This window comes from Mustela putorius, unplaced genomic scaffold (assembly GCF_011764305.1).
Source record: "Mustela putorius furo isolate JIRA1106 unplaced genomic scaffold, ASM1176430v1.1 tig00003983_pilon_pilon_pilon, whole genome shotgun sequence".
In the NCBI taxonomy this organism is placed as follows: Eukaryota; Metazoa; Chordata; class Mammalia; order Carnivora; family Mustelidae; genus Mustela; species Mustela putorius.
In genome coordinates this window covers 16,154,713-16,179,557 of record NW_025422123.1, presented here as the reverse complement: position 1 = coordinate 16,179,557, position 24,845 = coordinate 16,154,713, and the positions used below count along the sequence as shown (strand labels likewise).

The following is a 24,845-nucleotide window of genomic DNA, read 5'->3' as shown; positions in this document are numbered from 1 at the left end:
ATGACAATGAAATACTTCTTGTATTTGGCTGCTGCTACTGGTTTCCTGCCTATTTGGATTATACGAGTAAGTGAGGATTGTATGTTTCATAATTGCTTTACAGAAAAGGATAAGAGCTACCCCCATAGAATTCATTTTGTTTCAGACACTGTTGTGAGGACGCCGTACCCATTACTCACCCTGGTCTTACCTGCTCTACTAGGCAAGTACTATTCTTAATTTCACACTGCAGAGAAAAGAACCAAAGCAGAGGCAGGTGAAGTCATGTGGCAATGACAGGTAACTGGGTAGTGGCAGACCCTGAAAGTAAACCTAGCCAGTTTGGCTTCATGGGGCCATGCCAATTTCATAATAGCTCTTCTGGATAATTCAAAACAACATGGATGGAACTAGAGAGTATTATGCTAAGTGAAATAAGTCAGTTAGGGAAAGACACATACCATGTGATTTCACTCATATATGGAATTTAAGAAACAAACAAAGGAGCAAAGAGGAAAAAAGGGAGAGAGTGACTCTTAACTTTAGAGAAAAGAGACTCTTATAGAGAAAAAAATTGTTCATTACCAGAGGGAAGAGGGGAGAGGGTGGAAGAAATAGGTGATGGAAATTGAGGAGTATACTTGTGATGAACACAGGGTATTGTATGGAAGTGTTGAATTAGTATATTGAACACCTGAAGCTAGTATTACACCATATCTTAACTAGGGAAATTGAAATAACAACTTAACAAATACACACACACACACACACACACACACACACACAGCTAAAACTATAAAGCAGGAATTACTTCTTTATAATATACCATGCATTCTCCATAAACTAAATGGGAAAAATAGTGTTTGGATTTTTTTTTAACCCAGAAAAGAAAGTATTTTATCAATATCCCAATTGTACCCTCTGATTTGTGACTATAACGAGAATTGGACACATCAAAATTAAATATGAAATGCAAGGTGTGAACAAGAAGAAGAGAAGTGTGAGGCGCTATAAGCAATGGAGTATGAGGCCTGCACCTCACTACTCATTAAAGACAAGAACTTCAACAATCACAAAATAAAAACAAAACACTCAGAGGTATAAGGAATGTCTTTAATATTTTGTGGTCACCCAACAACGGGTACCTCTAAATAGCCTCAATGATTCAAAAAAAATTCATTTTTTAATTTACCCAAAATATATTTTTTTAAGATGTATGTATTTGACAGAGACAGGGAGAGAGCACAAGAAGGGGGAACAGCAGGCAGAGGCAGAGGGAAAAGCAGTCTCCCCACTGAGCAGGGAACACCATTGGGGCTCCATCCCAGGACCATGAGATCATGACCTGAACCAAAGGCAGACACTTAATGACTGAACCACCCAGGCGTCCCATGTACTCAAAATATTTTTATGATGAAATAAAGTCAAGAGATTTGGTATAGAAAATGAATGATTTTTATGTTTTCATGTCCTAGGTAAGAGAAGTTAAAAATGGAATACATTTAATTTTATAAATAAAAGAAAATCTTTATACATCAGACAATTGGGGTGCTGATTTGGGTGATAGGGGTGCTGATTTTATCACTCACACCTCTTCCTCAAAGATGAACCAGGTAGAGCTCTCATCCAACACCCAATAATTCTCCAGTATGCTGTAAGTACAGTCTTAAAAAGAGTTCTCCTTCTTCCCCTTTGGTTCTCTTTCCATTTTATTCTCCCATCGTGGAAGTGGGACCTTCACACTTCACAGTGAGGAAAAGCTGAGCTGAAGCAAACCCACCATCAGAGGGAAAGAAGAAACACAGTGAGAAAGCAAATTTTGCCTTTAAGACCTAATCAGTACTAGGCTAGTCTAGGTCACTTAGTACATGTTCTAGGAGACAGCCTGGCCCAGGCTGCCATGTGAAAGAAGGAATCAGTATCAGAGTTAAAAGTCCAGATGAAAAAAGTATGTAACAAGAACTCCTTTCAGTCAGGGGAACCAGAGCCTCATCTACTTACTGGCCAAGAATACAAAGGAAGAATATGAGTGTTGAAGGCATTGATAAAACAACTGGTATATATTCCATAGACAGATAGTTATTGGAACATTTGCATGGTTACAGAAAGTTTGCTCAGAAAATTAAGGCTTAAGAATTTTAAAAGAAAACAACATCATAAGACAAATTAAGCCCCAAACACAAATTCATTGCATAAAATTTAAACATGAATCCTAGTTAAAGGAAATAATAAACTGGTTGCTGTTTGTCCAATAAAAATAAACAGTATGGTATATTCTCTTTTTAGACTCTGGATAGAAAACAAATAGACTAACAACTAGGCCGTGAGAACTGGCAACATTTTCAGGAATTTTGATTGGGAAGGCAAATAGAAAGTACAGCAAATGAATGGGGAAGTGAAGTAAATGAAAAGTTTTATCTGTTTATTTTAAAGTATAAGCAAAATGATCATGAATAAGTGGGAAGGAAAATGAATTGGTTGAAGTTATAGTGGAAAGGTAATGAGTAATGTAAGATTTGGGGAAATGTGGAAGAGAATGGAGTAAACAACACTGGGGATAAATAGCTTTTGAAAGAACGACCTGTTTTTACTTTTTTGAGAATACTATTTCCCATTATGGTCTTACCATTTTTTCATTCCCACCAACAGTATATCAAAGTTCCCTTTTCTCTACATCCCTTGCAACACCTGAAATTTTGTTTTTAATAATAACCATCCTAACAGGTGTGAGGTGATAGATCACTGTGGTTTTGATTTTTCATTTCCTTGATGATTAATGAGGTTAAGAACCTTTTCATATAGCCGTTAGTCATTTAGAAGTCTTTTTTGGGAAAATGTCTGTTTAGGTTCTTTGTGTATTTTTAAAATCAGGTATTTTGTTTTGTTTTGTTTTTATTAGTTATACAAGCTCTTTCTATATTTTGGATATTAATTCCTTATCAGATATATAGCTTCAAATACTTTCCCACTCATTAAGATGCCTTTTCATCTTTATTATTTGCTATGCAGAAGCTTTTTAGTTTGATACAATCCTACTTGCTTATTTTTTCTTTCATTGTCTGTGCTTGCCAAGACCAATGTCAAGGAAGTTTTTACTTATGTTTTCTTCTAGGAGTTTTATGATTTTAGGCCTTATAGGACCTTTCAGATCCATTGTAAATTGATTTTTATGTATGTTGTGATATAAGGGTCTAATTTCATTCTTTTGCATGTGGACATCCAGTTTTAAATTTGCCAAGAGGGTAAATCTTATGTTAAACGTTTTTATAAGATACACAAAATAATAACAATAGTTATAGGAAAGGGGGCAGGAGGAAACTTTGAGAGGTGACTGATATGTTCATGTTCTTTTGTTTGTTTATATTGATGGTGATGATGGTTTCACAGGTGTATAGTTACCCAAACTCATTGAATTGTATACATTAAACATGTGTAGCTTTTACATGTCAATTATACCTCCATAAGATGGTTAAAAAACAAGACAGTGTGATCTGTTCTGTAGTACCACAAGTGATAAGGAGAAAAGAATGAGAACAGATAGAAGCAGATTAGTAGACTGACCAAGAGCAGCTGAAACAGCTGGCATCAGAGACTGTCTCTTTACTGGGGAAAGTAGGACATAGCAAAATCTATTGAGAGAAGTCAATGTAATTGGGGTAGAGTGCAAAAATTCTGCAATAACATTATGAAGAAAGACAAAGTGAACTAACCAGGTAAAATAAGTAGAATTGATGAGCAAAATTAAGGGACTGGTTGAGATTAGACATCAGGATTTTGTATGATACCAATACCTGGCGTTTTGTGGAATATTTTTCTGCCATTGCTCATCTGATTCTGTATGGGCAGGGAAATTTGTGGTCTCACCCAAAGTGGGGACATTCCTAAATGGCAATGGATGGGGAAAGATTCAATATTTTAGCAAGGAATTTGTTGAAATAAGAGAACGTGAATAGGGGCACCTGGGTGGCTCAATCATAAAGTGTCTGCCTTTGGCTCAGGTAATAATCCCAGAGTCCTGGGATCGAGGCCCACATCAGGCACCCTGCTCAGTGAGAGTCCTGCTTCTCTCTCTCCCTCTCCCTGTTTGTTCCCTCTCTCACTGTGTGTCTCTCTCAGTCAAATAAATAAATAAAATCTTATAAAAGAGAGAGAGAGAGAACATGAATAGAAAAAAGGAGAGAGAGAAAATAGAGATAATGAAAAAAGAGCTAGAAGACTAGATTATGTTGAAAATAGAGTGATTGACCCTAGCAATCTGAAACAGCCGGAAATTCTGATTAGGCAGGGAAAAGTTTGACCAGGTGATTTGGCATTTAGTATGATTATAAAATATAGGCTGTGACCACCATGGTGGAGACTAATGAGACTTGAAGGAGAGGTCTAAGAGAAAAAAAAAAAAAAAACTCAAGAGTCTGAGATAGAAGATGACTGGAACTATCCATGTGAATACTGAAGTCCCTGGTGTTGACTGGAGAAATAGACGTGGACAGGAAATTGGGCCTTCTGAAACAAATTCATCCTGTCCACGTCTATTTCTGCAGTCAATTCCCTGAAATTGGGCCTTCTGAAACAAATTCAATCAGTTGAATCAGGATGGTTCAATCAGTTAAACATGTGTGTTAGGCTCAGGTCATGATCTCAGAGTCCTGGGATCAAGCCCCACATGGGGCTCCCTATTCAGCAGAGAGTCTACTTCTTACTCTTTTTCTGCCCCTCCCTGACCCAGCTCATGCTCTCTCCCTCTCTCTCAAAAAATAAATAAATAAATAAAATCTTTAAACACACACACACACACACACACACCAAAAAACCAGAAGGCCCAATTTCAATGAATGAGAGGAAGTGATACAAAAACGTTTTAGGAGAATGAATGTTCAGAAACGAGATGGTAGAGCAATATGTCATGAGTTTCACTGGAGCAGAGTTCGGAGGAACAAAGAAAATTTAACTTGGATATGGGAAGGGAATTCTGGTCGTTCCCTACCTCTCTTCGAGTACAGACGAGGGCTACCTGAAGTATGAAGGAAAATAGCACATAGGACTGTGTTTTTGAGGAAATGATATCCACAGGAAATAGTCTCTAGAAGGGTCTTCTAGATTCTATATTTATGTCTTTTTCCCATTCCTATTTTATGTGGATATAAAATAAATGAAACAACTACTAAATTTGAGCAAAGTATGGTGTTGGATCCTATTTGTTCAGAAATTGCTAATGTTCCTATGGTACTTGAGAAATAAACAGATACTATTCAAATTATACTATGTATGTTTTGCCACTTTTTAAACAAAAGGAATGAAGTGTATGTGATATATAGTACACACAAAAAAGAAGCTGCTCTTCATAGAATTAAAACCTAAAATATTAAAGCCATTCAGTTTTCTTCTTAGTTGCAAGATAAAGGGTAAACAAATTAAAAGAATAGTCATTAATTCTGGATTATAGCTGATTTTAATTCTATTTTATACTTACATATACGCATGTAAATGCTAATGTTTTTTCATAAGCATAAGAGAAAAAGGTAGAATCTGAGTTGAAGACACTGGAGGCTTTGTATTCAATAATTAATATCTTAGATTAGACACATCCTTTAGACAGTATTCGAGTACAAGTGGTTTATTTAAGAACCAAAGAGAACACCTGCAGGAAATGGGTTGGGATAGGAGCCAAGGAAGGGAAGTCAGTATAATGTCAAGATATCTTTCACTGTGGCTTATATGGCCCTAAAAAGTACTTTTACATGGCTCAACGTACCAATCATAAATTTGAAGAACCCCAATCATAGTATATCCTGTATTTTATGCTATACACTTGTATAATGTAAAATGACATTCAGAAACCTGAAAGACTAGCACTGGAGAAATGGAAAATAATCTATTGACCAATCATTAATTTTAAAATCCTATAGATCATTGTCTAGTAAATATAAACTACAAATTCATATTGCTGTAGGTCTGCTAGGAATATAAGTGGTGAATTACACATAAAAGAAATAAGACTAATTAAATTAATTTTCTGATCACAGGCAAAACCAACTCCAGTTCCATATGTTCCATATAATACTCTCCTCACTGAACTGGCAACTGTCCAAGAAGAAATCGTTACTGTACATAACACCCTCAGGAGAGGAGTAGTTCCGTCAGCCAGCAACATGCTGAAGATGGTGAGATTAATTAAGCAGCAACAATGATGTCAATAATAGTAATAGTGTTTACTGAGTTTTTATTAAGTTCTCTTCACTTTCAGTCTACTAAAACTTTAGTCTTCCCAAACAAATCTATGACTTAACAGCAGAAGAAATGGAGGCACAGAGGCCCCTGGGTGGCTCAGTCAGTTCAGCATCTGCATTTGGCTCAGGTCATGATCCCAGTGTCCCAGGGTAGAGCCCCACATCCTGCTCCCTGCTCGGCAGGGTCTGCTTCTCCCTCTCCCTCGCCCTCTCCCTCTCTGTGCATGTACCCTCTCTCTTTCTCTCTCTCAAATAAATAAATCTTAAAATTTTTTAAAAAAAATGGAGGCACAGAGATGGTAAGTAACTTTCCCAAAATCACATAGTTTTTAAATGACAGAGCAACAATTCCAACTCAGAAAGGCTAATTTTATTTTTAATGTACCCTAGGACAGTGCTTCTTAATCTTGAAAGAATTGCCAAAGAACTTTTTAAAACACAGATTCCTGGGCCCCACTGTCTGAGATCTTGATCTGGAAAGTCTCTAGTGGAGACCCTTACAAGCTCCCAGTTGAAGCTGATGCTACCGGCCAGTACTGTCAGCACAGTGAGCTATAAGTTATAGAGGCAATTCATAACTGTCTTCATTGGGCAGCAGCCCAGAGACTAGACTCTCATCTGAGAATCAAGATGTCTGTAAGGACCTATTTAGAAACTGTCCCTGCTCCCCTTCCCCCAGGAGATTTACAGGTAACAAAGGCCAGGTACAAAGGTGGCCAGGTGGAGACATCGATCAGTGGGGGCATGCATACTGTCTCCCTGGTTACCAAGGAGTATGGGCCCCGCCCTTTGGGAGCCCTTTTTGGCGCCAATCCCAATCAAGGTGTGATAGGCTGGTTCAAATGTCTACTAGGGTAAATTGTAACTCAGTTGGTCATCTAGCATCACTGTGGAGTTTCCTGTGTGTGTTACAATCTCATTGGTCACCTGTGTGGGGCCAGGCCTGACCGCATGGCCTTTGTCCTTAAAAGCTAGACTGTGAAGCAGAGAAGGGTCGCTCTCTCTTGTAAGAGGTGCGGCCCTGAACGTTCGGTTAGATTCTTGATGTTTGGTGCGAAATCAAGCTTTGCTTGACCTTTGCTTTGTATCAGTCTCGCTCCTTTAATCACAGACCTATTATTGGGGCATAACAATGTCCAGATTCGAAGTTAGGGGGTCCTGCCAGATAAACCAATATTGACAAACCTATTTCCCAATTCCCTGCATCCCATAAAAAGAGAATTGTCTATCCATTATAAACCTGGTGTGTGAGCAGAGTAGGTGCTACAGAACACAACAAATTTAGGGCAGTTTCAGAAGTACCAGGTGATTAGCTGCATAAGTCTTATCTCCCAGAAGTATCACTCAGGTCTCTCTGCAACCTTATCCTGGTCCCTTTAACCTTGCTTGGATGGGTCTAGTGTACAAGAATTAGAAATTTCTAATTCTAATTAGCACTCATTCTGGAGAGCGAGTCTAAGGGACCATCTCCTCAGGCAAATGATGAAAGTGGGAAGCAAGTGAAGAAAAACATTATTTTGAAATTCATCTCTTGGTCACCTTAAAAGAGAAAGTGTTATTTAAACAAAACAATAAAAATTCAGTACCTATCACAGGCTTTCTTGCATTGTGAGTGCTGTGCCTGACATGTATATTGTGCTTACTATTGACAGGCATTCTTTTAGAACTTTGTTACATTAACTCATTTAAATCAATAGTTCTGTGATCCAGATAATACTGTCATCTCCATTTTATTGATAATGAGTCCGAACCTCAGAGAAATTAGCTAGCATCCAAAGTAATAAGCACTGAATTAAGTACAGATGCAAATGCAAATGGCACAGCTCCAGGCACCTCCTTTAGTACAAACAGGGTCCAAACTCCTTGGTTTCCAGAGGAGCAAACACATGTAGCTATGAGGTTCTAAAGAAATTTTAGAATAAATGGAAAGTATAGACTCTGATTTCAGAGATTATATTATTGTGGACTAAAGGCAACTACAAAGGAAATTTTAGAACCTAATGTAAGAATGAATACATTCAGGTGCGAAAGTGTAAAGGCAGGAGAGATCAACAAGACTATAAATTAGGTGACCAGTAAGACTGAATCATATTTTAAAAGGAATACGAGTGTTGAGCTGTTCCATAAACAATGCGTTGGATGTGGCTAGAAAGGAACTGATAGAGTTACAGCAGGGCTGAAGAGGCAATCACAACTGCCAGGCAGAGATTTTCTAAAAGTTTCCATACATAGGGTTAGAAATCAATTAAATGTAACCACGTATTAAAGCCAGAATTCATAGCTTTGATGCAATAACCCTGACTATTCATTTGTGATTTTAATCCTGGGTCTGTCACATAAAGAAAGGAGCATCTTACAAGTATTAATCAGAGGTAATATCCTAGACAGCTTCTTTAAAGAGGTCTGAACCACAGACTGTATGAAATGAACGATGCAGGTAGTTTATGCGACAAAATAAGCATATTCAGATGGAGATTAGCATGCAGAATGTTTATTGGAGAACAATCACCAGATGGATACCTACCTGTGGAGGTAGAGAAAAAAGCAGCAGTGGACATATGGAAAAGCTGGATTGTGCTATAGTCACAACAGAGGGCTCAGATAATTCTTCAGGAAGCTTAATACAACCAAGACAACCCTTCTGAGTAGGAGGGAAGTGGCCTGGAATTTACAGTTCCCATATCCATCAGTTGTTGGGTATGGACTACCACAGGGAAGGGGTTATGCTCCTGGGTGCAGGACAATTTTTACAAAGGACAGACAGTAGAACTGTCAGTAGACAGGACTCCTAGCTTAAGACGAAATTAATGCTTTGGTTCAGAAAGTGACCTGGTAGTACATCACGGCATATACAACAAGCAATGAGTTGTAAGCCACCCAGATAACTTATAGGTAGTCCTAATCACTTGGTCATATCTGGTCATAATAAGCAAGGGTTTTTTTTTTTGTTTGTTTGTTTGTTTGTTTTTGTTTTTGTTTTTAACTAAGGCATGCAATGATGTTATTCCCACCAGGAGATCCTGTGTCCTAACAGGGTTGTTGTATCATCTCCACTTCCTCGGGTAGATATATCCACTACTAAACTATAACTTTTCTCACATGAAGCAATCAAACCTTACAAAACGACTAATGACTTACTTAATTCATCTCAAGATTTACTAAATTCCTTCAACGTGAAGGGTAATTCTGTAAAACTAACCCAGATGGCAGCATACACGTATAACAGTGAAACATCTTTGCTACCAGGAAAAATGGTGAAAATCTAAGTCGGGTGTCATCCAAAACTTTTCTAAAGAGTAAGTGAATGATTTATGTCAATGCTGGTAGTAAAAACTGAAGTCTACAATTTTTGTTGGTGATGTGTTGCATGCAGAGGTAAGGATTAAAGAGTGTTAGGAAGAACATTCGTCAAAGTCCCATGATTAACGATATAGACTTTCTGCCTCCTTTCAACTTACCTGAAGATACACCTGACAAAATGCTTCAATTCAACTCAATTGACACAGATTAAGAGTTAAGAGCACACATTCTGAAGACAGAATAATGTGGATTCTAATTCTTTTTTGGCTACTTATTGGTTGTGTTACCCTAAGAAATTATGCAACATCTCTGTTTCGCCATTTGCAAATGGGGATAACAATAGTACTTCCCTTATAGAGTTGCTCTGGGTCAAAATTTGAAAATATGGGCACAGAATTAGTAACAGATCTTGACATGTGGTTTTAGCTACTACTTTTATTATTATTTATAATTTTAGATGGAGACATGTGACACCGTACCTAGTCTTTGTTTATTTATAGAGCACATAGTATAAGATTTGTCATACTACAATTGTGTTGCATAAATTACTACATTAAGACTTTAGAACAAACTATTAGGCATGAATGATAGGTCACAGTTTACAGATGAAGAACATATTCAAAAAGATTAAATAATGTGTCAGAGATGAAACTGCTAATAAATAATGGAATGGATTTCTAACCCTCATCTGTTTTATTGAAAGCATTTACTTGAACTCTTTCACACTTCTGAAAGAGAAGCTATATCTGAATATTATTACCAAATTTTGATTTTATAAATTCAAGGGCTAACATGGTGAGTCAAAGTTTTGTCTCCCTCTTCCAACCAGAATATTTAATATTATTATTTAAATTGTTAGATTATGAAATTGAGGATATTGCTAGCCTTGGATTTTTAGAAACAATAAACTAGAATATTATCATGGAAATGCCAATAAGACCAGGTTCTTATATTTTACTCCTCCACTGTAGGATTGGAGTGAAGAAGCTGCACAAAATGCCAGAATGTTGTCAAAGCAGTGTGAATTACGAGAAAGCAACTCAATCAAGAGGCGAATTACAAGTAGGTATATACATCTGCATGACTCACCTCTATACTCAAAAATCCTTAGGGAACACTAAGTAACCTGGCAAAAGGTAAGTTAAGTCATTCAGTCTATATATGGCCCCATAAATGACAGTGAATTGTGGCCCAGTGCACTATTTTCTTATTATTAACTTTTAAATTTGGATATTCAAATTTCAAATTTCAGATTCTTTTCATCAGAAACAAGAATCAAAGCTCTTGACATTACAGAATAGTTGAGTAATACAATGATAACTGGATGGACATCTAGATAGCTAGAAGCTTTCCATTCTATGTAGTTATTTCAGCTATACACTATATCACCCTAGGGATACCTTTGCCTTTGAAACACTAATAGAGTTGAGAGGTGAGTTCTATTCAACTCTACTGAGCTGTACATGAGAACAAATTTAGGTGCTCATAGAAGAGTCCATCTCAATGGCATATATATCAGGTGAATCACTGCTGGTTTCCAGAAAAGCTATTAGTACTTCCTATACAAGTAGACATTATTAATACTTATGAGATACTTGTTTATTACAAAATATTTTTAAAATACTAATGAAACTTCCATATTTACAAATTATTGGCCATTTTGCCCAATGTTGATGCATGAATTAGCAGTAGGAATCTTTCCTGCCCCAGAGAAAGGTAAATCACTCCTTAATACCATTTGTGATCAAGAACCCACATCACAAGTGGATGGCTAAATGAGCAAATACTTATTCCAAGGCTCTTGCATAATGAATACTTCTCTGTGGCTGTTTTCAAGTCATGGGTCCTGTTACAACCCATAAGCTACTTGGACTGGTTTCACCCTTCTCAACAGCTCAGAAGTGGCAGAGTCTGAAATGTTGACCTGATTTCTAAGCTTGCACATCACCTCCTCCTGTCAACTTCTCACTAAACCTAAGTACCACAAGTTGCCAGCAGAGATTTCCAGCAGAGATACAGCTGAGTTTGTTTTTGTTTTTGTTTTTGTTTTTTAAATAAGACGTTGCTTGGATGACTGGTGAAATATTTGTAAAATGAAAATGAGGAAACTATCCTTGTATATTTCCCAGTTTCTTCAAGTATGACACAGACTTTTTTCTCCCTTTCAGATACTTTTTGTGGAGAAAATATGCATTTGACAACTTATCCTATCTCGTGGTCAAGTGTAATTAAAATCTGGTACAATGAATCTAAATATTTCAAGTATGGGGAACAGATATCAACAGATGATGACTTAACAATTGAGCATTACACTCAGGTAAGCTGCATATTGGCAAATATGCACATTGTTTAAATGTCTAGAAGAATGTGTGGAAAACAGGGACTGAGAAAAATCATTCTACCCACTTTTCGCAAACTTGCACTTGACCCACTGAGTTCCTGTTATAATTTGAAACATAAGGAAATGTGATTCCCTCAATAGATGGCTTAAAGAAGCTGCTTAACTCTTTAGTCTCCTTTTTTTTTATATATTTGGACTTTTGGGAATTAACAAAATCATAAAGCATCAGTGTCACTTATAAATTATATTTCTAATATGTCTAAAGGATGAAATAGTACCTTATAATACAGAGAATCCTCTTCCTCTGGTTTATTTTTACTGTGATAAAATTATATGTATATATCTGTAAAATATACACACATATTATTTTTATTTATCATATATAATTACTTGCATATATACATATATAATACATAACAATCATTTGTATATGCATATATGAATATATTTTATAAAATTTGCCATTTTAATAATTTTAAAATTATGTAGCATTAGTGTTCAATAGCTTTAACTATGTTCAAATTGTTATGAAGCAATCTCAACTATAGATTTTCAGAACTTTTCACCTTCCCAAACTCTGTACCCATTAAACAATGACTTCCCCTTTCTCCATCTCCCCAGCCTCTGGCAAGAACCATTGCCAAGATACTTTCTGTATCTATCAATTTGATTACTCTAGATACCACATATAACTGGAATCATTCAATTTTTGTCCCTTTGTGGCTACCTTATTTCACTTACCAGTATATCCTCATTTGATGTTCATTCATGTTGTAACACAGGTCATAATTTTACTCTTTTTTAAAGGCAAATAATATTCCACTGTATGTATATACCACCTGTTGTTTATCCATTCATTCACTGATGGGTGTTAGGTTTTTTCCACTTTTGGCTATGGGTAATAATGTTGCCATGAACATTGGTGTGTACATATCTGTTCATATCCTGCTTTCAGTTCTTTTGAGTATATACCCAGAAATGGAATTTCTGGATCACATGGTAATCATATGCTGAATTATTTGAGGACCTGGTATACTGTTTTCCAGAACAGCTGCATTATTTGACACATTCCCAGTAGCAATGACACTTCTGATTTCTCCACATCCGTGCTGTTTTGGTCTGCTTGGACTCCTGTAACAAAGAACCACAAGCTGGATGGACTAAACAACAGAAATTTATTTTCTACAGTTTTGGAGGCTGGAAGTCTATGAACTTTTGCAGCATAGCTTGTTTCTGTGAGAGTTCTCTTTCTGCCTTCTTTTCATTATGTCCGTGCATGGACTTTACTTTCCTTTTGTCTGTGCATGCTTGCAGAGAGAGAGGGAAAACAAAGAGAGAGAGAGAGAGTGAAAGCATGAGTGCCAGCACTTTCTTATAAGGATAGGAACCCTATCAGATCATGGTATCAAGCTCAGAACTTCATTTAACCTAAATTACTTCTATAGAAGTTCTTTCTCCAGTTAGAGTTGCTGGGTTATATCAGGTTATTTGGGGTTTTGTTGCTGAGTTGTAAGAGTTCTTTATATATTCTAGATATCTATCCTTTAGCAGGTATATGATTTGCAAACATCAATTCCTATTACATAGAATGCCTGTTCATTCTGATAATAGTATCCTATGATGCACAAATGTTTTAAATTTTGATAAAGTCCAATTTATCTATTTTTTTTCCTTTTCTGTCTGTGTTTTTGGTGTCTTATCCAAGAAATCACTGCCAAATTCAGTATTGTGAAGTTTTTTCCTTATGTTTCTTTCTAAGAATTGTTTTTATGGTTTTAGCTCTTACACTTATATATTTAATTCATTTGGACTTATTTTTTGTAATTTGGTAAAAGGTAGGACCCAACTTCATTTATTTGCATGTTGATATCTAGTTTTTCCAACTTTCTTTGGGATAAGACAGTCTAATCACTGTTGGCTCATCTTGGCACCTTTTGAAAATCATTTCTCCATATATGAAGACCATGTAAAGATTTATTTCTGGACTCAAGTTTAGTTCTAAGGTTTATATGTCTATTGTTATGCCACTACCAGTGTTTTAATTATTATAGCTTTGTGGTAAGGTTTGATATTAGAAAGCATAAGACTTCCAACTTTGGTCTGCTTTTTCAGGACTGCCCATTTAAAAATCATAGACTTAAATCACTTATGGATAACAATGCAGATATTCTAAATAAAAGACCAGCAAATAGCATTCTTATTTTAAAATTTATACCCTTGTATAAAATGGATATGTTCTAGCAATCTAAGAATGTTATAACATTAGACTATTCATTTAATTTGCCTTATCAAACAATCAGAGGATACAAATAAAATGATCACCCAGAGAACTAAAAATCTGCCAAATTTGTGACATTAATTCTGACCTTTTATTTCTCTAAGATAAATGTAGACTAAATTCACTATATATATCTAAGACCATTAGTTCCATCACACTCAGATGGCAACCTAATATTTCCTCTTCCAAACACTTGAGAAAAATTATTATCCAATTCCCACAAAACATCTGTGATATAGAAGATAATACTAATATTATTTATACAATTTTACAAATAGAAAAATAAAATTTCAAAACATAAACTGGTAAATGCCATACAACCAGGAAGTGGTAGAAATAGAATTTGACACTGAGATATTTTGCCTTAAAGGCAAACTTCTTCTCTGATGATTAAAGTTCCTCCTGTTATTTGATTTTTATACAATCACCAAGCAGCCTTCATCATCTTACCTCATTTTCCATATACAGTTGATAATAAAATGAGCCAGCATTAAGGATGACCAATAAGTGTGCATTTGTATGTGTGGTATCCAGACACATGCAAATCTTTCTGTTTCTATTAATTCCTAATTAGCCATGCTCAAAGCATCCTAAAAGCAAACATGTTTATTTTCAGCCATGGATAACAATATTCATATTGTAATCATTTATCCCAAGTCAAATTATTAATAAAATAATCTCTTTATCATTACAGATTGTTTGGGCCACTTCTTACCTCATTGGCTGTGGAATATCATCATGCCCCAAAAGACTGGCAACTCAGTTTCTCTATGTTTGTCACTATTGTCATGAGTATGTATTATACAGCTTGGTATCACAAAGTCTTTAGAAGTATATCCCTCTCACATAATCCAGTTTATCAAAGAATATATAAGAAAATTCAAATAAATATTTCATTTAATTTAAGTGGAACCTTAGGGATAAAATGTCATTTAGCTAATACCTAAAAACATTGTACACACACAAGCGCACACACACAATTTTATTTATATCATATTTTTAAAATAATTTTTATTTATATTTTATTAATAGAATGCCAAATTCAAAGCTATTACCTGTGTTATTGATTAGCATAAGCAAAAAAAACAAGGATATCTACTTCAACCATTTTAAAGTATATTTAGAATGCAAGGGCAGAAATATCGTGGCATATCAAGAATAAACAAATGGAAAATTGAAGTGTTCCTTTATTTAGTTTTCTGGTCTAACTATTGATATATGCCTTTTCTTTAGAAATTAAATTTATGTGTTATCAAGGTGTGAGTAACCACTCCTAGAAGAGATAATCTGATTGCCTCAGTGAGGAGAAGGTGGACTCCTTTGCTCTCTCAACTGTGGTTGCTCTATAGGCACAATCAATTTCAGACAAAGGTGATTGAAAAAGGTCACAGGAGCACACTGTGTGGTTCCAGTGGTAATCATGAGAAATTAGAGATTGTTCAGAGCTTGATCTATAGTCCTCTAATAGTTCACTACAAATGCCTGTTTAAATATATTCTGCTAAGGAAAGTTAATGAGTGGTCTGCATATGTCTTCTTCACCTATCTGTACCTATATAGTTGAATATGCAAATTTTCCATCATACTATGAGCTTTAAGCATAATGTTTAACAGCTATTCCCCCATGTGTTTTGCAAAATAAAAAATATTCAATATGAATCAGTAAAAATTATTTATCTGTTAATATGTTACCATATTTATACTTTAAATGAGGTCTCTAGTATCAGTGTAGATTCAATAGATATATTTATATAAGTGCTCTATATGAGTTATTTTCTGGTCTTATTGTGTCTTGATTTTAGTAGTTAGTATTTGTTATGATTTTATCTATATAATTAGCACCAACGTCAGTAAGATCTCTTTGCATCTACAACACATCAATTGTACTAAATCTTCCAGGGGCTAGTGGTGGTTTCTGGTGAACTGACAATTACAGAAGTAAAACACATGGAACTGTGATAGAGAATATTCTGCAGCAAAGATTAGACCAAGAGTCTGACAAAATCTCTAATTAAGGAATAAGTTCCTTTTATAAAGTGAAATTTGGGAGCACCTGGCTGGCTTAGTTGGTAGCGCATGCAAGTCTTGATCTCTAGTTTATGAGTTCAAGCCCCACATTGAACATAAAACTTACTTTAAAAAAAAAAAGGCAAAAAAATAAAATAAAATTCTAACAATTCAGATATCAAAGGGAACAATATCAACTAGAATTCTATTGTAACCAGAACATTTACTTTATTTTTCAAGCACATTATTTATGTAAGATACAGTTATAACCCACCTTGTTTTCTTAGATATCTGCAGGTAAAACTGTCTTATCTGAATTTCCTATTACCTTAGACCTAAAAATTCACATCCACTCTCTCTCCCCCAAATCTACCACTTTAGATTTAGTCATATTGACAGATTTTCGTATTTTATAATGCTCTATATGTTTCTACACAAGAGAAACATGTATCAAGTTTCTCATGATCTTGTGCAAGATTAAATTAGAACATTTCCAACTTGACTCACTTAAAATGTTCTCAACATGTCCTTTTACATGAGTGCCTACCAAGTCCTTATGGGTATAAATAAATAAAAGTGACAAATTATAAATGGCTCTAAAGCTCTTCTGCTTAAGATTTGACTCTTCAGGGGTGCCTGGGTGGCTTAGTGGGTTAAGCCTCTGCCTTCAGCTCAGGTCATGATCTCCAGGTCCTGGGATTGAGCCCCACAGGTTCCTCTATCTGAGGAACATAGATGGAAAATTCTCAGTGAAAGTTAGCAAGCGGGGAGCCTGCTTCCTCCTCTCTCTCTCTCTCTCTCTCTGCCTACCTCTCTGCCTACTTGTAATCTCTGTCTGTCAAATAAATAAAATCTTAAAAAAAAAAAAAAAGAATTGACTCTTCATAGATTCCAGTCCTGTTAGAACTTAACTATCTGAATAGGGTAAATTCTAACGTTCTTAGGAGCCCACAGTTGCCTGTTACACATTCAGAAAGATAAATTGTCATCATTGCAAGTCTAGAAATCTTAAACCTATCTTAAAGATTATCATCATTATCTAGAAGTGGTTTTCAAAAATTGTTTTCAATGTTGATTATAAATAGTGAGTAACATTTTATATGCATTGTCCAACAATCTATATTATTATATCACCTTTTTCTTTATCCTTTTTTTTAAGGGGAAATGATCCTGCCAAAATGAATAATCCTTATAACGCAGGAAGTCCATGTGGAGATTGTCCAAATGACTGTGAAAATAAACTTTGCAGTAAGTTTTACATTCAGTTTGCTTAATGTAGACCCGGGAGCCATGTGTACTTCAAGTTAAGGACTGACAATATTGCACTTTTCTATAACTTTTTTCTGAATCATCACACAAGGAAAAATCAACATTATTTCTTATTTCTCCTTCCTGAGTGACCAAGACGATGATTGATTAAATTTATGGGAATGGATATTAGAATGTCTAAGTCTAAACTCAAGCCCCCCACCCTAAAACTTAATGACCCTAATAAGGAAAACTTGGATAAGATATTGATATAACTATATATTTTTCTCTGCTCTATAAAAAAGTTCCTGGGCTCTCTTATTGCAACCTTGAAATTAGACATATTGTTTTCAGGATACCAACATTCTCAGCTTCTTGCTGCTCCATAGCTCCCCTACCTATCTGACCACTTATTAGGGCATATAATTTCTTATGGAGTGATCCTTATTCTTCCATGTTCCTACTGACACATTAGAAGATATCAGTTGATGGTCACACTGTCCCCTTACAACACTTGCTCTATTTCTTAAATAAACCTTACCTACAAAGCAGTACTAACCAAATGGGTTCCTTTTTCTAGAGGTTCCTGAAAACATAACTCCTAATCCCTGAGCATAATTTTACCAAGATAATTTTCAACAAGTATATAGAGAAGTAACTAGCCCAAGAAAAGTGCCCTTTAACTTCAGACTTAGAATCCCAGAAGACCTATTTTCCCAAACCCAAATAAGTCACTTTGGTAATTCTTAAAATTAGGAAAATAGATACTCTTTTTCAAATTTCCTCTTTCTCTCTAGAGAGAGAGATAGATACTCTTCTAAGTCTCATTTATTCTTTCTCTCTTTTTTTTTCTTTTTCTCTTACTTTCAACCTCACTTTTTGCATCCCATTTCTGAAAAGAAATGTGGTTGGAAAAAAATAGAATATCCACTAATTACCTATGCTGGGTGGATGGGGTAGGTGTTTTTTAATCCAAGATATAAAAGGAATGTCTATAATGGTATAAAAATGTAATAGAAGTAAAATGAGAGTAGGAAAGGGAAAGTATTACTCAAGAAGATTAAATCTATGCCATAAAAGATGCATATCTTAAACTCTGTTCACCTATAAATGCACAAGAAGATAAGAATTATTAGAGAAAGATATCTCAGATTGGGCCACCCTGGAATGGAAACAATGCTTAAAATATAAGACCTGGATATACACAAAAAAGCAGTTTAGTGTAATTCAAATAAATTTTATAAAAATAAAATTCATAGTATAAAATAAGTCAAATTATATATATTAATATAATTTATATACTATAACAGCAGTAAAAGCAGTTCTAAGAGGGAAATTCATAACAACAAATACTTATAACAGCAACAACAATAAAAGCTTAACAAATTAACTTTATTTTCAAAACAAAAAGAGCAAACTAAGCTCCGAGTTAGTAGAAGGAGAAAAACAACAAAAATTAGAGTGGAAATAAATAAAACTGAAAGTGAAAAGACAGTGAAAAAGATCAATGAAAGGAAGAGCTCTTTAATTAAAAGACAACATAGAAAAATCTTTAGCTTTAGCCACACTTACCAGAAGAAGAAAAGGAGGAAGAGAAAGAAGTAGGAGAAGGAGAAGAAGCAGAGAAGAAGAAGAAGAAGGAGGAGGAGGAGGAGGAAGAGGAGGAGGAGTAAAGAAGAGAGAAGAAGAAAAAGAAAGAAAAGAAAATAAAGGATGTTTAATAATTACAATTAGAAATTAAAGCAAAGACATTACACCCAATATATATAAACAAAAAAAAGAACTTAAGAGTCTGCTATGAACAATTGTATAGCAACAAATTGGATAACTAATTTGAAGAATTGGATAAATAGGAATTTATCCTATTTGTACATACAACATACAAAACTAAACTTAAAAAAAATACAACTTACAAAGACTAAATTATGAAGAAATAAACGCACAGCACACCGGAACTAAATCGTGAATAAATGGAAAATCTGAACAGACTAAGTACTAGTAAGGAGATTTAATCAATAATCAAAAATCTCCCAACTAAAAAAAATCCCAGGACCAGATGGCTTTACTAGTGAATTCTACCAAACATTTAAATATTTAGTACCAATAATTCTAAAACTCTTTCAAAAAATAGAAGAGAAGGGAACACTTCCAAACTCATTTTATGAGGCCAGCATTACCCTGATACTAATATCAGAAAACAACACTGCAATACAAAAAAATAAATAAATAAAAATTACCGGCCAATATATCTGAGGAACATAGATGGAAAATTCTCAGTGAAAGTTAGCAAGCCAATTGCAACAATACATTGAAAAGATCATACACCACAATGAAGTGGAATTAATGCTAAGATAGCCAGAATGGCTCAACATCCACAAATCAGACAATGTGAAGAATAAAAATCATATAGTCATCTCAATAGATACAGAAAAAGCATTTGAAAAAATTTGACATTCTTTCATGATAAAAACCTCAAGCTAGGTACAAAGGTATCACATTACCTCAACATAATAAAGGCCAGATGTGAGAAGCCCACAACAAGCATCATATTCACCAATCAAAATTGAAAAGCCTTTCCTCTAAGACCATGAACAAGACAACAATGCCTACATTTACCATTTTAATTTAACGTAGTACTGGGAGTCCTACTCAGAGTAGTAGGACAAGAAAAAGAAATACAAGTAATTAAAATCAGAAAGGAAAAATAAGACAGTCTCTACTTGCAGATGACATGATGGTATATATAAAATACCGTAAAGACTCCACCAGAAAACTATTGGAATTAATAACTGAATTTAAAAAATTGTAGGATACAAAATCAATATACAAAAATCAGTTATTTTATGTATACTACCAGCAAACTATCAGAAAAAGAAATTTTCTTAAATCCTCTCTTTAATTGCATAAAAAAGACGAAAAAACCTAAGAATAAATTTTACCAAGACCTATATACTAAAAATTATAAGATATTGCTGAGAAATATTGAAGATACAAATAAATGAAAATATATTCCATGCTTATGGATTGGAAGAATTAATATTTTTAGAATTTCCATACTATCTACAGTTATCTACAGTTTCAGTGCAATCACTATCAAAATTCCAAAGGCATTTTTCAAGAACCAAAACAAATAATCCTGTAATTTGTATGGAATAACAAAAGATAGCCAAAGCCATCTTGAGAAAGAAGACTAAAGCTCATGGTATCATACTTCTGGATTTCAAACTATATTACAAAGCTATATATAGTAATAAAAACTGTATGATATTAGCATAAAAACAGACAGATCAATGGAACAGAATGGCTGACTGAACATAATAAAATATATATAAAACAATGGAGAGCCCCGAAATAAACCAATACATATAGGGTCAATTAGTTTATAACAAAGAAGCCAAATACATACAAAGGGAAAAGACAGTCTCTTCAATAAATGGTGCTGGGAAAACTAGACAGACAGCCACATGCAAAAGAATGAAACAGGAATCATATATTACACCACACACAAAAATCAGCTCAAATGGATTAAAGACTTGAACAAAAAACTTAAAACCATAAAATGAGAAGAAAACATGGGGCAGGAGCACCTGGGTGGCTCAGTGGGTTAAAGCCTCTGCCTTCAGCTCAGGTCATGATTCCAGGGTCATGGGATTGCCCTGAGTCATCTCTGCAGGGTGCCTGCTTCCTTTCCTCTCTCTGCCTGCCTCTCTGCTTACTTGTGATCTCTGTCTGTCAAATAAATAAATAAAATCTTTAAAAAAAAAAAAGAAAAGAAAATCATGGGGGGCAAAATGACACTTAAAGAAAAATAACAAAAGCAAAAATAAACAAGTGAGACCGTATCTAACTAAAAAGCTTCACAGCAAGGAAAACCATCTCCATCAACAAAATAAAAAGACAACCCATTGAATGAGATGAAATATTTGCAAATCTTATGTCTGATAAGATGTTAATCTCCAAAATATATAAAGAATTGAAAAAGCTGAATAAAATATCCAATTAGAGGGGCACCTGGGTGGCTCAGTGGGTTAAGCCGCTGCCTTCGGCTCAGGTCATGATCTCAGGGTCCTGGGATCCAGTCCCGCATCGGGCTCTCTGCTCAGCGGGAAGCCTGCTTCCTCCTCTCTCTCTCTCTGCCTACTTGTGATCTCTCTCTGTCAAATAAAAAAAAAAAATCCAATTAGAAAATTGGCAAATAAGCTGAATTTATATTTTTTCAAAGAAGATATCCATACAGCCAACAGGTATATACACAATGGAATACTATGCAGCCATCAAAAGAAATGAAATCTTGCCATTTGCAACAACATGGATGGAACTAGAGCGTATCATGCTTAGCGAAATAAGTCAAGCAGAGAAAGACAACTATCATATGATCTCCCTGATATGAGGAAGTGGTGATGCAACATGGGGGCTTAAGTGGGTACGAGAAGAATAAATGAAAGAAAATGGGATTGGGAGGGAGACAAACCATAAGTGACTGTTAATCTCACAAAACAAACTGAGGGTTGCTGGGGGGAGGGGGTTGGGAGAAGGGGGTGGGATTATGGACATTGGGGAGGGTATGTGCTTTGGTGAGTGCTGTGAAGTGTGTAAACCTGGTGATTCACAGACCTGTACCCCTGGGGATAAAAATATGTTTATAAAAAATAAAAAAAATTATAAAAAAAAAAAGAATGTCTATCATCAAAAAGACAAGAGGTAATAAGTGGGGACAAGGGGGTATTGAGAAGGAAACCCTCATGCAATGCTGATGGGACTGTAAATAGGTGCCATCACTTATGGAGGCTACTCAAAAATTTAAATATATAACGGTCATATGATCCAGCAATTTTTCTTCTGGATAGCTATCTGAGGAAAACAAAAACATTAACTCAAGAAGATACAGTAACTTAGGCATGGAAATGACCTAAGGATCCATTGACAGATTTAGTGGATAAAGAAATTATTATAAATATATGTGTATGTGTGTGTATAAAAATATATATAATATATAATATAAATAAATATAAATAAATGTATAAATATATATGTATATATATGTATATTTCTGTGTGTATATATAATATATAATATAAATATATATATGTATATACACACACACATATATATATTTATAATATTTTCTTTATCCACTAAATCTGTCAATGGATCCTTAGGTCATTTCCATGCGTAAGTTACTGTTACTGCTGAACAGTTATACATTATATATATATATTATATATAATGTATATTGTTTAGCTATAAAACAAATGGAAATCTTATCATTTATGACAACATGGATGGATTTTTTTTAAGATTTTATTTATTTATTTGACACAGAAAGAGATCACAAGTAGGCAGAGAGGCAGGCAGAGAGAGAGGGGGAAGCAGGCTCTCTGCTGAGCAGAGAGCCCCATATGGGGCTTGATCCCAGAACCCTGGCATCATGACCTGAGCTGAAGGCAGAGGCTTAATCCACTGAGCCACACAGGCACCCCTGGATGGATCTTGAAGGCATTATTCTAAGTGAAATAAGTTAGACATAGACAAACACCGTATGGTTTCACTTGTATGTGGAATCTGAAAAAAACAAACTCCCAGATAGGGGAAACAGATTGGTCATTTTCAGAGGCATTTGGGATGTGGGGGTGGGGGGGTGGTTGGATAGTTCCATTGAAGTCTTTAAGAAGATTATCTCGTTCTTTATTAATGGTGAATTTTGAAGGTAATATAGTGTAAACATGCTTTTTTCTTCCAGCTAACCCCTGCCTCTACTCTGATGAATACAGTAACTGTAAGGCACAAAAACGAAGTTTTGGATGCGGGTCCCAGTCAGTTCAACAATTCTGCAAAGCTAGTTGTCTCTGTGACAAGGAGATAAAATAATGTTGGTTATTTGCAGGTACAATGTGCTGTTGGGGAAATGTCCACTGGATTACATCTTTTACTTTACTTTGCTTCAGTAGCTTCTGCTAAGTTTCATTTGGTTTTCATTATATTAACGATGTTAAATTTTACTAACCATATACGGGCATCCATAGATTAGATCAATTCTACCCACTCCTGTCCTGATACTTCCTGAAACATGTTGACAAAATTCAACTGATGGTTTAACTGGCCACCTTGACAATAACCTCTGCTAGAGGAGGGTCCTTCCCCTGCTTCCCCATGTCTCCAACCTTCCTGATGTTGTCTTCCCAAGAAGACAAGAAAACAAAAGGATCTAACCATCTTTGGACCCATTAACATTAACTTCTATTTTACAACTGCAAAAAGAAGTTTTCAAAATTCCAACTAACCTGCAGTGTAATTTTTCATTCCATAACCTTATTTCTATTTTAAATTGAGCAGTTAAAAAATCCACAAAGCAAATGAAGAGTTAAGTATTACTACTTGCAAGGCGAAGTGCTTAATTGGAGGAGGCTTAAATGTCTCATTGTTTTATTATCATATCTATAAACATTTGTAAAGTGGGGAAAAAATTGTGTTACTTACATTAACAAAATATGTGCTCAGCACTGATTACATACAGAATGTAATGCATCTATAGAGGACATTGTATGCCTTATTTCAAATGAAGATGTAAATATTAGTGAGTCTGAATATTAAAGTAACCTGGAGAAGTGTATGATCCCACAGAAATTCTAGTACCTGTTGTTTTGTTTTCAGTTTCAGGGCTTCCCCCCTCATGCCCCGTAATTATGTTCTTTCTTTCTAAGAGTTTATATAAACGATAATTCTCTAGGTTCTCATCATCTGTCATGTCATTTTTAAGAAGCAGTGGAGGAGCGTCTGATGGTCAGTTGAGCATCAGACTCTTCTTTTCAGCTCAGGTTTTGATCTTCGGGCTGTGAGATTGAGCCCAGGTCAGGTTCCTACATTCAGCAGGGAGTCTGCTTGAGATTCACTGTCCCTCTCTCTGCCTCTCCCACTCATTCTCTCTCTCTCTCAAATAAATAAGCAAATCTTAAAAAAAAAAAAAAAAAAAAGGAGAGAAAGAAGGAAGGAAGGAAGAGAGAGAAAAGGGGGGAGGAAAGAAAGGAAGAAATACGCAATAGAAACCAAGTTTTACTTCAAGGATGAGAATTGTTTGTGTGACACCCCTCCAAAATTTCATATGCTAAACATCTCCAAGGAAATGTGATACAAATTATAATGCAACTTGTTGAATGCTTCCTAACATTACTCCCATGACCAAAGCTTATCAGGAGAGTTTGTGCACAAGCAACACACTTACTCATAGAAAGAAATCTCATGCTAAGTTCAGAGTCATTGTCAGAGGAAGTGTCATGGTTAGACTAAAGAGCTGGAACACACATGTCCGTGTGTGTGTGTGTGTGTGTGTGTGTGTGTACATATACTAATACATGTCCACAAAACCCATGAAGCAAAGATAGTAAAAGAGCGGCATTGATGACAGATCTGATTAGGTTGTAAGATTCACAGTGGAGAGCAAATGGGCACAAAAATGGATCCAGATTACA

At 35.2% G+C, this 24,845-nt stretch overlaps 1 protein-coding gene across 1 annotated transcript; it reads left to right on the top strand.

The window, feature by feature from the left end:
* Positions 1 to 23,247, top strand: CRISP1 (cysteine rich secretory protein 1). Its single transcript, XM_004771892.1, has 7 exons — positions 1 to 66; positions 6,003 to 6,140; positions 10,478 to 10,568; positions 11,675 to 11,823; positions 14,820 to 14,917; positions 17,291 to 17,379; positions 23,120 to 23,247. The coding sequence occupies exons 1-7, from the start codon at positions 1 to 3 to the stop codon at positions 23,245 to 23,247; spliced, it is 759 nt and encodes a 252-aa protein (XP_004771949.1).
* Positions 23,248 to 24,845: the final 1,598 nt, after the last annotated feature.

What these genes read in the sequence shown, in the direction of transcription:
- CRISP1 (XM_004771892.1), top strand. Translation starts at nt 1, where the DNA reads ATGACAATGAAATACTTCTTGTATTTGGCTGCTGCTACTGGTTTCCTG. An exon ending in TGCCTATTTGGATTATACGA is followed by an intron (nt 67 to 6,002) that starts GTAAGTGAGGAT and finishes TTCTGATCACAG; the next exon opens with GCAAAACCAACTCCAGTTCC. An exon ending in CAATTGAGCATTACACTCAG is followed by an intron (nt 11,824 to 14,819) that starts GTAAGCTGCATA and finishes TTATCATTACAG; the next exon opens with ATTGTTTGGGCCACTTCTTA.